The following is an 11,195-nucleotide window of genomic DNA, read 5'->3' as shown; positions in this document are numbered from 1 at the left end:
AAATAAAGAAAGAAGAGAGAGCAGAATCTGTGGAGAGAAGACACGGAGCAAATAAAAAATCATTTTTTTTATACCATTGAGCTATAGTGCGATTTACATTTAGAATTGCACTGTAGCTCAATGGTATTTTTTTTCTACCATTATTGTATTATACAACTTTCATTGTAGACGTTTTTTGAGCTCAATTGTAAAAAAGTTTGAAATTTGGCATGCATTTGAGATTTCCCACATTCAATGCTGATGCTCTAACTAAGCAAAAATAAACATTGTTGCGTAGGTATCAAAAAGTATCTTCCATTCTTGCTGATCATTTATTATGGTGGACAAAACTTAGGTATAGTACCTTGAGTTTCTATTTTAAAATTCAACCATGTAATTATTTTCATGGGATGAAAGTGTATTTTTAATTAAATAGCCACATGACTGAATTTTAATAGGAGAACTTATGGAACAACATCTAAGTACTATATCTAAGTTTTGTCATTCTACAGCAGCCAACCTGTCTATAAGTCGCAAACCTATTAACTTCTTGGAATATGTGCTCAATTGAGACAAACTCATTAGCTTCTCTATATATGTGCTCAATTGAGAGCTGCCACAGTCTCTCGGGCAATTACCTGAAATCAATAATCAAATTAGTTAAATCATGTGGATATATAATACAAATTTGTTAACCATTGGGCTACTAGTGTCGAGTACTTCTATTTCCAAGATAAAAAAATCTTGGGTTATATAGAATCTAGTTGTGTTTGATCTAAATTATGGCCCCCAGGCTCCTAGGAAAAATTTTTGGCCCATTTTTTAACCAATTGTGAATCCTGTGTGCATGATAGAAAAACTGTTGTTTGGATATTAGGGTTTAATTTTTTATTTTAAAAGAGAAAATTGTATTGCCACATATTGTATTTTTTCCTGTGAATAGTGAAAAAAATGCAATTCAGAAGACGTAAGCAAACTGCCGAACCACGTAAATATTGTTTTGTATGACAATTTTCTTTGGCACACTTTTTATTATTATCTATTTTTGCATCTCACGGATCTGGAAATTTCATGTATATTCCCTACAAAAAATGCATATAACCTAATTGCTAAGTTATAACAAAATACCATATTATATATCTCATTATCCATAATTCTATCAAGAGATTTGTAGTTTAACTAATACCTCATAATATTTTCAACAGAAACGTTAGGGTTTAAATCTTTCATTCTCAACTATCAATTTATCCACAAAAAAAAAAAATTATTGTCCTTAATTTTGATTTTTTCATGGATGCTCCTAGATATGTCCAAAGTGCATATCTCCTAGTAGAGCTGTAAATGAACCAAGCCGATCATGAAAAATTTGGCCTTGGCTTGATGAAAAACTTGTTCATTTTTGTTTATTTATAGAGAAGCCAAGCTTGAGCCTTAGTTTTAGGCTCATTTAATAAACAAGCCGAGTCCAAGCAAAATAATTTGTTCACGAACAAGCTCGTGAGCTATTAGGCTTGATACACAACAATTCAAACATAGACTCATTTATAAGTTTATATGTGTTAGCTAAATATATTCATTACACATATCGTAATAATGACATGATCAACATGAGACCACTACCTATATTACCTTAATTTTTTCCTTCCCTTTAAACTAATCAAGAACTACTTTAGACTATAGTTACATTCAAAAATAAATAAATAATTAAGTAGGCCACATATGATCCTTCTCTATCAATCGTCTAAAGTAAAGTTATGAAAAATGTTAGTATTTTCTCATTCATAATAGTTACAAATAGGTATTTTTTTAGTCCTTCATCATCTAGTGTAAATGTAAAAATTGTATTTGAACAATTGTTGAAGTTGTAGATAAGGAATGATGAATGAATGAATTCAGTTATGTAAATTATTAATTTGAATAATAGCTAATCATAAGCAAGACTAGATGCATGATAAAATGAGTATACTTTTTTTTTTTTTCTTAATTTTAGAAATTTAAGCATTTAATAATGTAATTTTTTTAGATCTCAAGCTCAAAAACTTGACCGAAACTTGAGTTTGAGCTTGATATTAAGCTTGAGTTTGGCTTGACTAATTAATCAAGCCAAGCCAAGTTAACCCAAACCAAGCTCAAGCTTTTTGGTTTTCCCATGAGCTGAGCTCATGTCCAAACACTATTTTTAGGCTTGTCACAAACTCAAACTAGGCGTAAACTTTTAATTTTTTCTGACGAGCCAAGCTTGAATATGCATTACTCGATAAAACTTGGCTCGATTACAACCCTATCTCCTAGAAAGCATTGACACAAACACGAGTACAAGTATAGACATAAGTACTACATGGTAATACGAGTAATTTTTGAAAATTAAACATAAAACGACCGGCATGAAACAGTTACCAGCATATCCCTTTACCCATCGTCCATTATCATCTCTTAGGATACCTTTGGTAATTTTTTGACACTGTCATCACTGTTAAGTTTTATCGAGTTTGGTGGCGTAGAATCCAACCTATTTCAATAGTCCTGTATAGTTTTGTCTATGTCAAAGTTGTGTGTTTGAGGCAGAAGAATTCTGTTGCATGCATGTGCTATACGAGTACGTCTTACTTGTTGTAAGCATTTTTGCTCATTCCTAAAAACAATGTCTAAAACAAGCCAACTGGTACAGATAATGTAAGGGAAAGATTGCTACCCAGCTGAGCAAATACTTCTCGTGACTTGATATATATCTATCAGTTTGCCAAATATAATAATAAAAGAGGTATATTTCTCAACAACATTTTATGATTGATTTGTGTCTCTCACTACCAATACTTCCCGTGACATCTTAGACCTAACTTTGAATCGTATGCACCCTAAGTCTGCGTTTGGATGCGGATAAAAAAATTATATTATTTTACTATTTAATTTATTTTTGTTATTATTTATGGTCTTATTATACTTTTTAGTATTATTTATGGGTCATACTATACTATTTTAGCTAATTTTTACTTTTATTTACAATATTTTTAATAAAAAAATTTTAATTTTAATAAAATAAGTAATTTTTAAACAAACCGATACCATGATGAGAAAGTACGGTGGAAATTTTTATTTTTAGAGGACGAAATCCATGATGGGATACGTGAACACATCTCAAATCAAGAACCCATCTGTCTCTGTATGTATGTAGAGACAAAGTTAAAGAAAAATCAGGTTTTATTATTGGAAGAAAGACGACAAAGCAGAGGTGACAAGTGGGGACTAGGATAGGGTAGAGGACAAGAGAGACGTTAAAACTCATCAAAACGGGACAGCACGGCATTGGGGCCCGAAAATTATGACTATTTGTTTATTTGAGTATGTTATCTGGTTGAAAAATATTGCCACCAAACAAGTGTACGAACTGAATGGTATTCAAATGATTTTTTAGTTCATACTTCGAAAACACACAAGACTGAATTGAACTACATGTTTGGGTTCATTTAACTAATCAAAATATGAATATGGATGTTCCTCAAGAAAAGAAAAAAAGAATATGGATAGGTTCTTTTACAATTTGTTTGACCAACAGTCCAAGTTTTTGATGTTCATGAGCTCCATTGGAATGCTGTAACTCGTTAACAAAAGAAACAAATATTGTAGTATTGGTATTTGGTAAGACGAATTTGATTTATTCTCCATACTTTATAGGGTATAGACTATAGTTCTAAGGTTTTCAGTTGTGAGTTGTGTGATATGTCCTTTTTCAAGTTCAAAACAGAGTGTTCAAGATTTAATTAAACCCTCAAGTTCTCCCCAATTTTCAGTTGATAATTTAATAATTTATAGTTACAATATTTGGATGATTTTAAATATTTCTATTGAAAATACTAAAAAGTATCAATCAATCAAATTCCAAAACTATTTTTTTTTTTTTGTAAACAAAACTAACTACAAGACTATCAATAGATTATCATTTCAATTATTATAAAGACTCTTGTAAACAAATTTGACTAATAGTACAAAATGGCTGTTGGGACCAGTAGATTATTTGGTTTTGTGCCTTCTTTGGTACCAATTTTGTTGGTATAGTGTTTAGCAAAAAAAAATTTGTTGGTATAGTCTTGATGTACCTACCCGAAAATTAAAAAAAATAAAGAATAGAAAAAAATAGTGTAGTTGTTTTTAGTGTTTTACATGATTTTCTCTGCTTGATTTTTATAATCAAATGAAATGAAATCTATGCCCTCTTACTATAAAAAACCCAAAAAGTACAAGGGACTTCGTTGACAAAACATGCCCATGTGCATCACACACTGCCCAACACAGGAAAAAGACCAAATACATAGTGACATAGAAGGCCTTTCCAGGAGTCCAAGCTTACTTCACTAGTGTCCATCTCTCACATCTCTTTATCTTTGACCAAAAAAAAAAAAAATGGAAGCAGAGAATCAGTACAAGAAAGGGCTATGGACAGAAGAGGAGGACCAGATTCTACTAGAACACATAAGGGTGCATGGGAGAGGAAAGTGGAACCGCATACCTAAATTGACAGGTAAATTTTCTCTAAGTTGTAATATCTTAGGAATGAGCTAGCTAAAGCTTGCTTCACATTTTCTAGTTATTTGCTTCACTTTGAAGCAAAGAGAAGTAAGGTTTTCATTGCTTGCTGTGTGAATGATTTTTAGGTTTAAAGAGATGTGGGAAAAGCTGTAGGTTAAGGTGGCTTAATTACCTGAGCCCCAATGTGAAGCGTGGTGGTTTTTCTGAGGAAGAAGAAGATCTCATTATTAGACTCCATAATCTCCTTGGAAACAGGTTCTGCTACCTCTTCTCCTTAAATTTTATTTTTTTATTTTTTGGTTCTGTTTTCTTTCTTTCTTTATTTATTTTGTTTTTTCCTGTAACTTTTAAGATAAGGTTGCTATCTTGATAGACTACAAGCTAGCTTGTGTCGGTTATTTGTTTGAGCCATATCATGTTTGAATGGTAGGTTAATTCACAGTCAAAATTATGTATCCTCCTAGCATAATTGGAGGAGTGTTTTTTTAACTGCTTGAAGGATATGGGAGATTCGAATCCATTGATTCTTCTCACATGAAGAACATAGCAACTCTTAGGCTTGTAATAATTGAAGTAGCTTTCTCAAATGCATTGCCTTTGCTAAGAACACACACTTTAGATGTTTTTATTCTTCTCTTTTGGGGCTAAGAATGCACTTTGGATTTGTACTTTTTTTTTTTTTTGAGCAAAGGATTTGTACATTTAAGTGTTCATATTATGTTAGATGTTCAATTTATCCACATTATTGCTTCACTTGTATCATATCACATTATTTCTTTTTTTCTTTTTTTATTGCATGTGTGGAACATAGAATATATATCCAAATAATTGAATAGGGATAAGAAATAAAAGAAGTGCCATTAATAAGGTAGTAAATGCTAGCTGATGCAACCCAGTGAGGTTGGCCAAGTGGTTGAAGACTTGCCTCAAAGTCATGTTTGGGGTTTGACTAGCTTCAAGTCCTGGCAACAGCACTTTGAAACAAACTCCCTGGGCCAGCGATTTACCCCGTTATGGGCTCACCCGTCGCGAACAGTGATTAGTCTCTGGTTGAAAGCTTTGAGGATACACTGGGCAACCAAAAAAAAAAAATGCTAGCTGATGCTGATACCTATTGAATTTGTGTAGGTGGTCACTAATTGCGGGTCGAGTGCCAGGTAGGACTGACAACCAAGTTAAGAATCACTGGAACACTCATTTGTGCAAAAAGCTAGGCCTCAAAAAGCAAAATAGAAAAGTTGTGGGTACCTCCAAAAAACCTTTTACTCAGCTGGAACAGACTAATAACACACTTTCCAGCGACAGTGATGCCAAAGCTATGGAAGTAAGTCAAAATGAAAACCCTTTATTGGTTGCTGATGGTGAGGCATCTAATGGAGAAGCACAATGGATGAGCAATCGTTTTGCAGAATCATTGCCTTTATTTCAGGAGGATAGTCCAGGCTTACTAGATTTTCTAGACGATTACCATTTTGACTTAGCATGGCAAAGCTTCTGACTTTTTTACCTCCTTTAATTAACTAATAAATAATATTTCTTAGTCATGAGGCATTCAATTATATTACATGGTGACAAGAGTTCTTTATATCATCTTGTATGATCTATCTTCAATTAATTTATATAGGGTCTTAAGGCATATATTAACAAATTCATTTTTGAAAATTTTTTATCGAGAATTAAAAAAAGTGTCAAAACTTTTTTAATTTTCGATAAAAAGTTTTTTCAAAAATAGTATACTATTGTGTGCCCTTATGACACACGTTGATAAAATCCATTTATATATTTGGAAATAGCTTGTGCCTGATGAGCTATTAACAGCCAATTTAGGTGAGAGGAAAGTGGTTGTTTGATGGAATGAAAATAATTTTTAAACTATACTACCCCACTCCTTGCCCATTTGGATTGTTTAGAGCCTTTAGCATAACCCCAATGATGAGTAGGTTGGATTTTTTCAAAAAAATGTTATAACTATTTTAAAAAATGAAGTGCATTTGCTAATAAACAACATGGTTATGTTGCAATGGTCAACAAAACACATTTTTAATTTAAGGTATAAAGCTTAAAAGAATTGTACCTAAACTTTACCCTCTTAGTATTTTACAAATTGCAAACTTATTTGTGAGCATTAAAAAGTTAATGAATTTTTTTACTAAGTCATACATGATAATATGAGCTGCCTCAAAGCAAGAAGGTAATATACTAACAATTCATCGCCTACAGAGTTAAAAATTGTAAATTTACTGTTCAATGGAAAATAAGTGTGCACAAGCACTCAAGAAAGTTTGCTATTTTCAACGGTTGAAAACGTCGAAAAAAGTATTAAAAACTGTCGAAAATACTTTTTTCGACGGTTTAAGTGACCGTTGAGAACCGCCACTAAAAACTATGTCGAAAATTTGTTTCTACGCCCTATGTGACTGTCGAAAAATGTGATTCACCTTTATCAACAATTATTAAACGTTGAAATATTATTGAAAACTGTTGAAATATATGTTGTCTTGAGATAAATTTCAACAATTTGAAACCGTTGAAATGAGTTTTTTTTTTTTTATTTTTTTTTTATTTTTTTTTATTTTTAAAACTAAAGCAATACTCTTTGCCATGAGTGTCTTTCTAGCACCAGGAGGCCCATATAGCAAAATTCCCTTGGGAGGCTTCACTCCAATATTTTCTAAAAGCTGTGGATGCCTTAAAGGCAATTCCACCAACTCACATATCTGATTTATGTTTAAGAAATCAACATAAATCAGTGAAAAATGAAAGACGATGGCTGTGTAACACCAAAGTACTTAACCCAACTTATTTATCCACCATAAAGCAAAAGTATTAGTATTAAAGTTTGTGAGAAATATATAAAAACTCAAGCTGTTGTGAAACTCTGAATTGATTGAAGACAGGCTAGCAATCCAAAAGTACAACTGCAGAAAGTTCAAAACAAAATTGGGAAATCCAGATAAAACTATGCTTATGCAGCATTCTCCTTTTTCAGTTTTGCTAGCTCCTGCTTGACCAGTCGAGCCCTCTACAAAAACATATTTAAGTGATTTATGAGCGTTGATTATTTAAAAAAGAAAATAATTTCAAAGCTAAAATGAAATAGCAAGACGAATAACCAACCAAATGATATTTATCATGACCAATTGAGAGAGATGACCAACCTTAATTTTTGCCAACATAAGCTTGAACCTATCAAAGTCGGTCAGATTTTGCCTTCTCTTCTGGACAATGAGTTTTCTGCCCCAGGAACTACTCTCCCACTTCTTTTTGACATCTGCCAGAACAAACTCAATTATTATTATAAAAAAACAAAAAAAATAAATAAAAATAAAAATAACAAAACGAAAAAAACAAAAAACACAGCATTGAATGTAAAAATGATTCATGTTCATTCACAATTAAAAGTCCTTACTAGCTTTCTCCATAGCATCCACCAATTCCTTCTTCTTAGGAACCCTCTTAATGTCAATTTTAATGTCAGTGAGAGAAAGCCTCTTGAAATTCATTTGGGACCTTTGCACATCAGGAGCATCAACAAGAGCCTCTTGAAATGATCTGTTTTCTAATATGAAATTATTTATATTTGTGAAATATAAAATAGAACATATGATTTGTATTCAATATTTGTGAAATACAAAGTAAAACCTACTCCCTGCAGAACTTAAACAAGGTATACATACCTTTTCCTTCAACTTATTTTGTTCAAGACAATATGGTTAAAACACCCTTTGCTTTCCATCTGAAAACAATACTCATTGGAGCTTCTACCCACTCCCTAAGTGGCCTCCATCAACCTTCAAGTCAAGTCCAGTGACAACACCTGAATCATCATATGCAAGAAAGAGCACAGCATTGGCAACATCTCTCACCTTCAACACAACTCCTTTTAAGCTTGAATTTGGTTCAGAAATCTTCTCCACTTGCTCTGCATCCATTCCCTAATGCATAAGCAAAAGTATTAGTACTGCTACAATGAAGAAGAGGAAAAGACACCACACACCACACCACCTCTATCAGTATTAATTAATGAGAATAATTATTACTCTTACTCCTACCCTATGATCCTTCCTAATTCAGTTTGACAGACAACTTTGTTCTGTTTGACGAACCCCAACTAGATTTATGTGGGCCTCTGTTACCTTACTTGGGAGGGATTGGGCCCATATTGACTATTGAGATTTCATGGGCTGAAAAATGGGTTTTTTAGGCTTCTTGAGCAAGGAGCAAATCATTGCCCAAAATATCATTCCTGACCCAAACTTGTCAGGAACTCAGGATTATTGTTAAGAAACGGCCACAGCCCTAAGCCTTATGGCACCGCGGCACCATCCACACCTCCTTATGACCCTCACAAGTCACAACCCATTAGCATGAAGGATGAGAGTAAAAAACTAAAGAGGAAGAGACAAATGAGTGACATTGAAAAAATAAAGTACCTTTTGCTAATCTATAGTGCTAGTCAAATTTAACTACACATTATAGCTCGCATTTAGTTTGGTCTTTAGATAGTTCAATACCGGTTTTACCTTTCTGGGTTAGTTAGCAAAATTTTAGCTGAACTAATTGGAATACTGATCCTGTGCTAATGATAAAAAGCTACAATATCTATCCCATAAATAAAAGTAAAAAGAAGTTGATGAATCAAACAAGAAAATAAAGCCAAGTACAAGCAAGCACATAATATAATTGGTGGCTGTTTTCCCCTTCAAACAGTCTTATTAGTAACAGAAATGATCTGGACCTCAAATTCACATATTCCATAAAGCAAAAGGTTAAACATTGTGCCTCCTCAAACATCATACACAGCTCGTGCAATCTTACAAAATTCACAAGTTGCAAGAGTCAATATCTTAATTTATAGAGAAGAAACTTTAATTTGTAATAGAATTAGACAAATTTATTTTTAATGCTCCCTAAACGACCTGTAGAGGTCTGATACATTTGATAAAAGATGCTGATTTTTAAATTTCTCATCATCCAAGCCAAAGGAGCTACAAGGCTGAAAGCACATTAGAATTAGTAGAAAAAGAACAACACTTGAAGTTAAAATTCACACTACTATATAGCAAAATCTTAAGTGCCCCTAAGCATCTCCCCAGTAATTGGTTTGCAATTTGGAATCAAACATCGGTTATTACCTAGTTGGACCACTCCAACTGCTAGCTTAGGAGTCTAGATTGGGTGCACTAACATTGTACTTACCTATTATTTTGATCTAAGTAATGGAATTGTAGAGCAAAGACAAAATTCAACTACAGGAGTCATGTTCTCTAGTTTACAGTTTAGCAGTGTCTTGTATTCAGATGGTTCAGATCAAAACAACTGTAATTCAAGACAGTTATTCTGTTCCTTTGGTGCTTTACTTATATGAGTATGCAAAGAAGTCCAAATAACTTGCCATAACCATCAATCAAATAGGCTTCTCTGTTCCAAACAATCAGCAGATTTGACAGACTTTCAGACACATTAGGAAATACGAAAAGATCACACTAAAATCCAAGAAGCACAGGCAGCAAAAGTCAAAGGAGTACTATTGAATTTAAGCCAGTACATGGAGAAAGTAACTTAATCAGGACTTGTTCGAGTTTAATTAGCCTTGCACTTATAAAAGATAGTTCAGCACCCTGTAAAACAGGACCCTTTTTTGATTTATGATCCATCAACTCCATGTAATTGGGGGATCAGATTGGAGTTAATGATTAATGGATGAAATCAATTCCAATGTGGAGAAGAAAACAATAAAATACAAGAACCACATTAGTGTCTTTAATTGGATTTCTATGATTGTGTCCTTCATAAAATTCAGTAGTCATTAACTTCACATGACATACAACTATCCAAATTTGTTTTAGCTTCTTCAAATGTGCGTGTTTACAACAACAACAATGCCTCATTTCCAAAATCATGGAGTCGGGCTGTTCAGCTATTGATCTTCAACGTACTAATTGGGGGTCATTCACATAGTTAAAAAAGAAAACTAATCACTAACTAAGCTGCCAATCCATTTAGCTAATCGCAAAAGCAGTAAACCATTTCTTATTTGCAAGACAAAAATTTATTCTCTCTAAATTCACTTAATCATCAGAATTCATTCTACCATAAATCTAAATCTAAATCCAATAAATTTACCGAAGTACCAAACCTGCTGATCCATTTAGCCAGTAGCCAAAGTAGTAAATCATGTGTTAGTTGCAATCTAATATAATTATAAATAAATAAATAAAAAGTCATTTGAAAAATCATAAGACAATGAATGATTCAAAACGAGAATATTAAACAGATTTATCAAAGCTTTATGAGATTGAAATTTGCAATTTAATTAATATACAAAAAATCCAAAATCAAAAACAAAACGTTTATGCTATCTAAGAAAAAACAAAGAAATACAAAATTTAAGGTTAGGTTTTCAAGGACAATGTGAAATTGGATTCATCAATGTATAGAAGATACCTAATCAGAGGTTTGGATAGGTAAAAGTGTGAATATATACAAGATTTGGATGCGATTGTACCAACTCAGGGAATCATAAGCAAAGAAAAATCAACCAAAGTCAAAAACTCTGTTTGGTTGCCGAGAAAATAACAGAAAAACACAAGGAAGGAAGAGAGAGAGAGAGAGAGAGAGAAAGAACCTGTGTTTAGGCCGAGAGTGGGAGCGAGAGCGAGAGCGAGAGAGAGTCTACCTTAACGTTTTAA

General features: G+C 32.9%; 2 protein-coding genes across 3 annotated transcripts; one reads left to right on the top strand and one right to left on the bottom strand.

Moving 5' to 3' along the window:
- The first annotated feature begins 4,225 nt into the window (after nt 1-4,225).
- On the top strand, nt 4,226-6,061 carry LOC142627615 (transcription factor WER-like). Its single transcript, XM_075801488.1, has 3 exons — nt 4,226-4,495; nt 4,629-4,758; nt 5,632-6,061. The coding sequence occupies exons 1-3, from the start codon at nt 4,378-4,380 to the stop codon at nt 5,999-6,001; spliced, it is 618 nt and encodes a 205-aa protein (XP_075657603.1). The 5' UTR covers nt 4,226-4,377; the 3' UTR covers nt 6,002-6,061.
- A 1,297-nt stretch (nt 6,062-7,358) lies between these two features.
- On the bottom strand, nt 7,359-10,822 carry LOC142626887 (large ribosomal subunit protein eL14y-like). 2 transcript variants are annotated; one of them, XM_075800594.1, is made up of 4 exons: nt 8,181-10,822; nt 7,913-8,062; nt 7,662-7,774; nt 7,359-7,525 (listed from the first exon to the last, which is right to left on the bottom strand). In XM_075800594.1, exons 2-4 carry the CDS (start codon nt 8,004-8,006, stop codon nt 7,469-7,471), a joined length of 264 nt encoding a protein of 87 aa, XP_075656709.1. In that variant the 5' UTR covers nt 8,007-8,062; nt 8,181-10,822; the 3' UTR covers nt 7,359-7,468. The 2 variants fall into 2 exon arrangements, with proteins under 2 accessions (XP_075656709.1, XP_075656708.1); XM_075800593.1 differs by having other exon boundaries at nt 7,913-8,055; nt 8,181-10,820.
- Between the last annotated feature and the right edge of the window lie 373 nt (nt 10,823-11,195).

Source organism: Castanea sativa, chromosome 3 (genome assembly GCF_040712315.1).
Source record: "Castanea sativa cultivar Marrone di Chiusa Pesio chromosome 3, ASM4071231v1".
Taxonomy (NCBI): domain Eukaryota; kingdom Viridiplantae; phylum Streptophyta; class Magnoliopsida; order Fagales; family Fagaceae; genus Castanea; species Castanea sativa.
This window is presented reverse-complemented; position numbering and strand designations above follow the sequence as displayed.

Excerpts from the sequence above, each read along its gene's own strand:
- LOC142627615 (XM_075801488.1), top strand. The coding sequence starts at position 4,378 with ATGGAAGCAGAGAATCAGTACAAGAAAGGGCTATGGACAGAAGAGGAG. Across the intron at positions 4,496-4,628 it reads CCGCATACCTAAATTGACAG|GTTTAAAGAGATGTGGGAAA; the intron begins GTAAATTTTCTC and ends AATGATTTTTAG. Across the intron at positions 4,759-5,631 it reads CATAATCTCCTTGGAAACAG|GTGGTCACTAATTGCGGGTC; the intron begins GTTCTGCTACCT and ends GAATTTGTGTAG.
- LOC142626887 (XM_075800594.1), bottom strand. The coding sequence starts at position 8,006 with ATGAATTTCAAGAGGCTTTCTCTCACTGACATTAAAATTGACATTAAG. Across the intron at positions 7,775-7,912 it reads GGATGCTATGGAGAAAGCTA|ATGTCAAAAAGAAGTGGGAG; the intron begins GTAAGGACTTTT and ends TTGTTCTGGCAG. Across the intron at positions 7,526-7,661 it reads TTATGTTGGCAAAAATTAAG|AGGGCTCGACTGGTCAAGCA; the intron begins GTTGGTCATCTC and ends ATGTTTTTGTAG.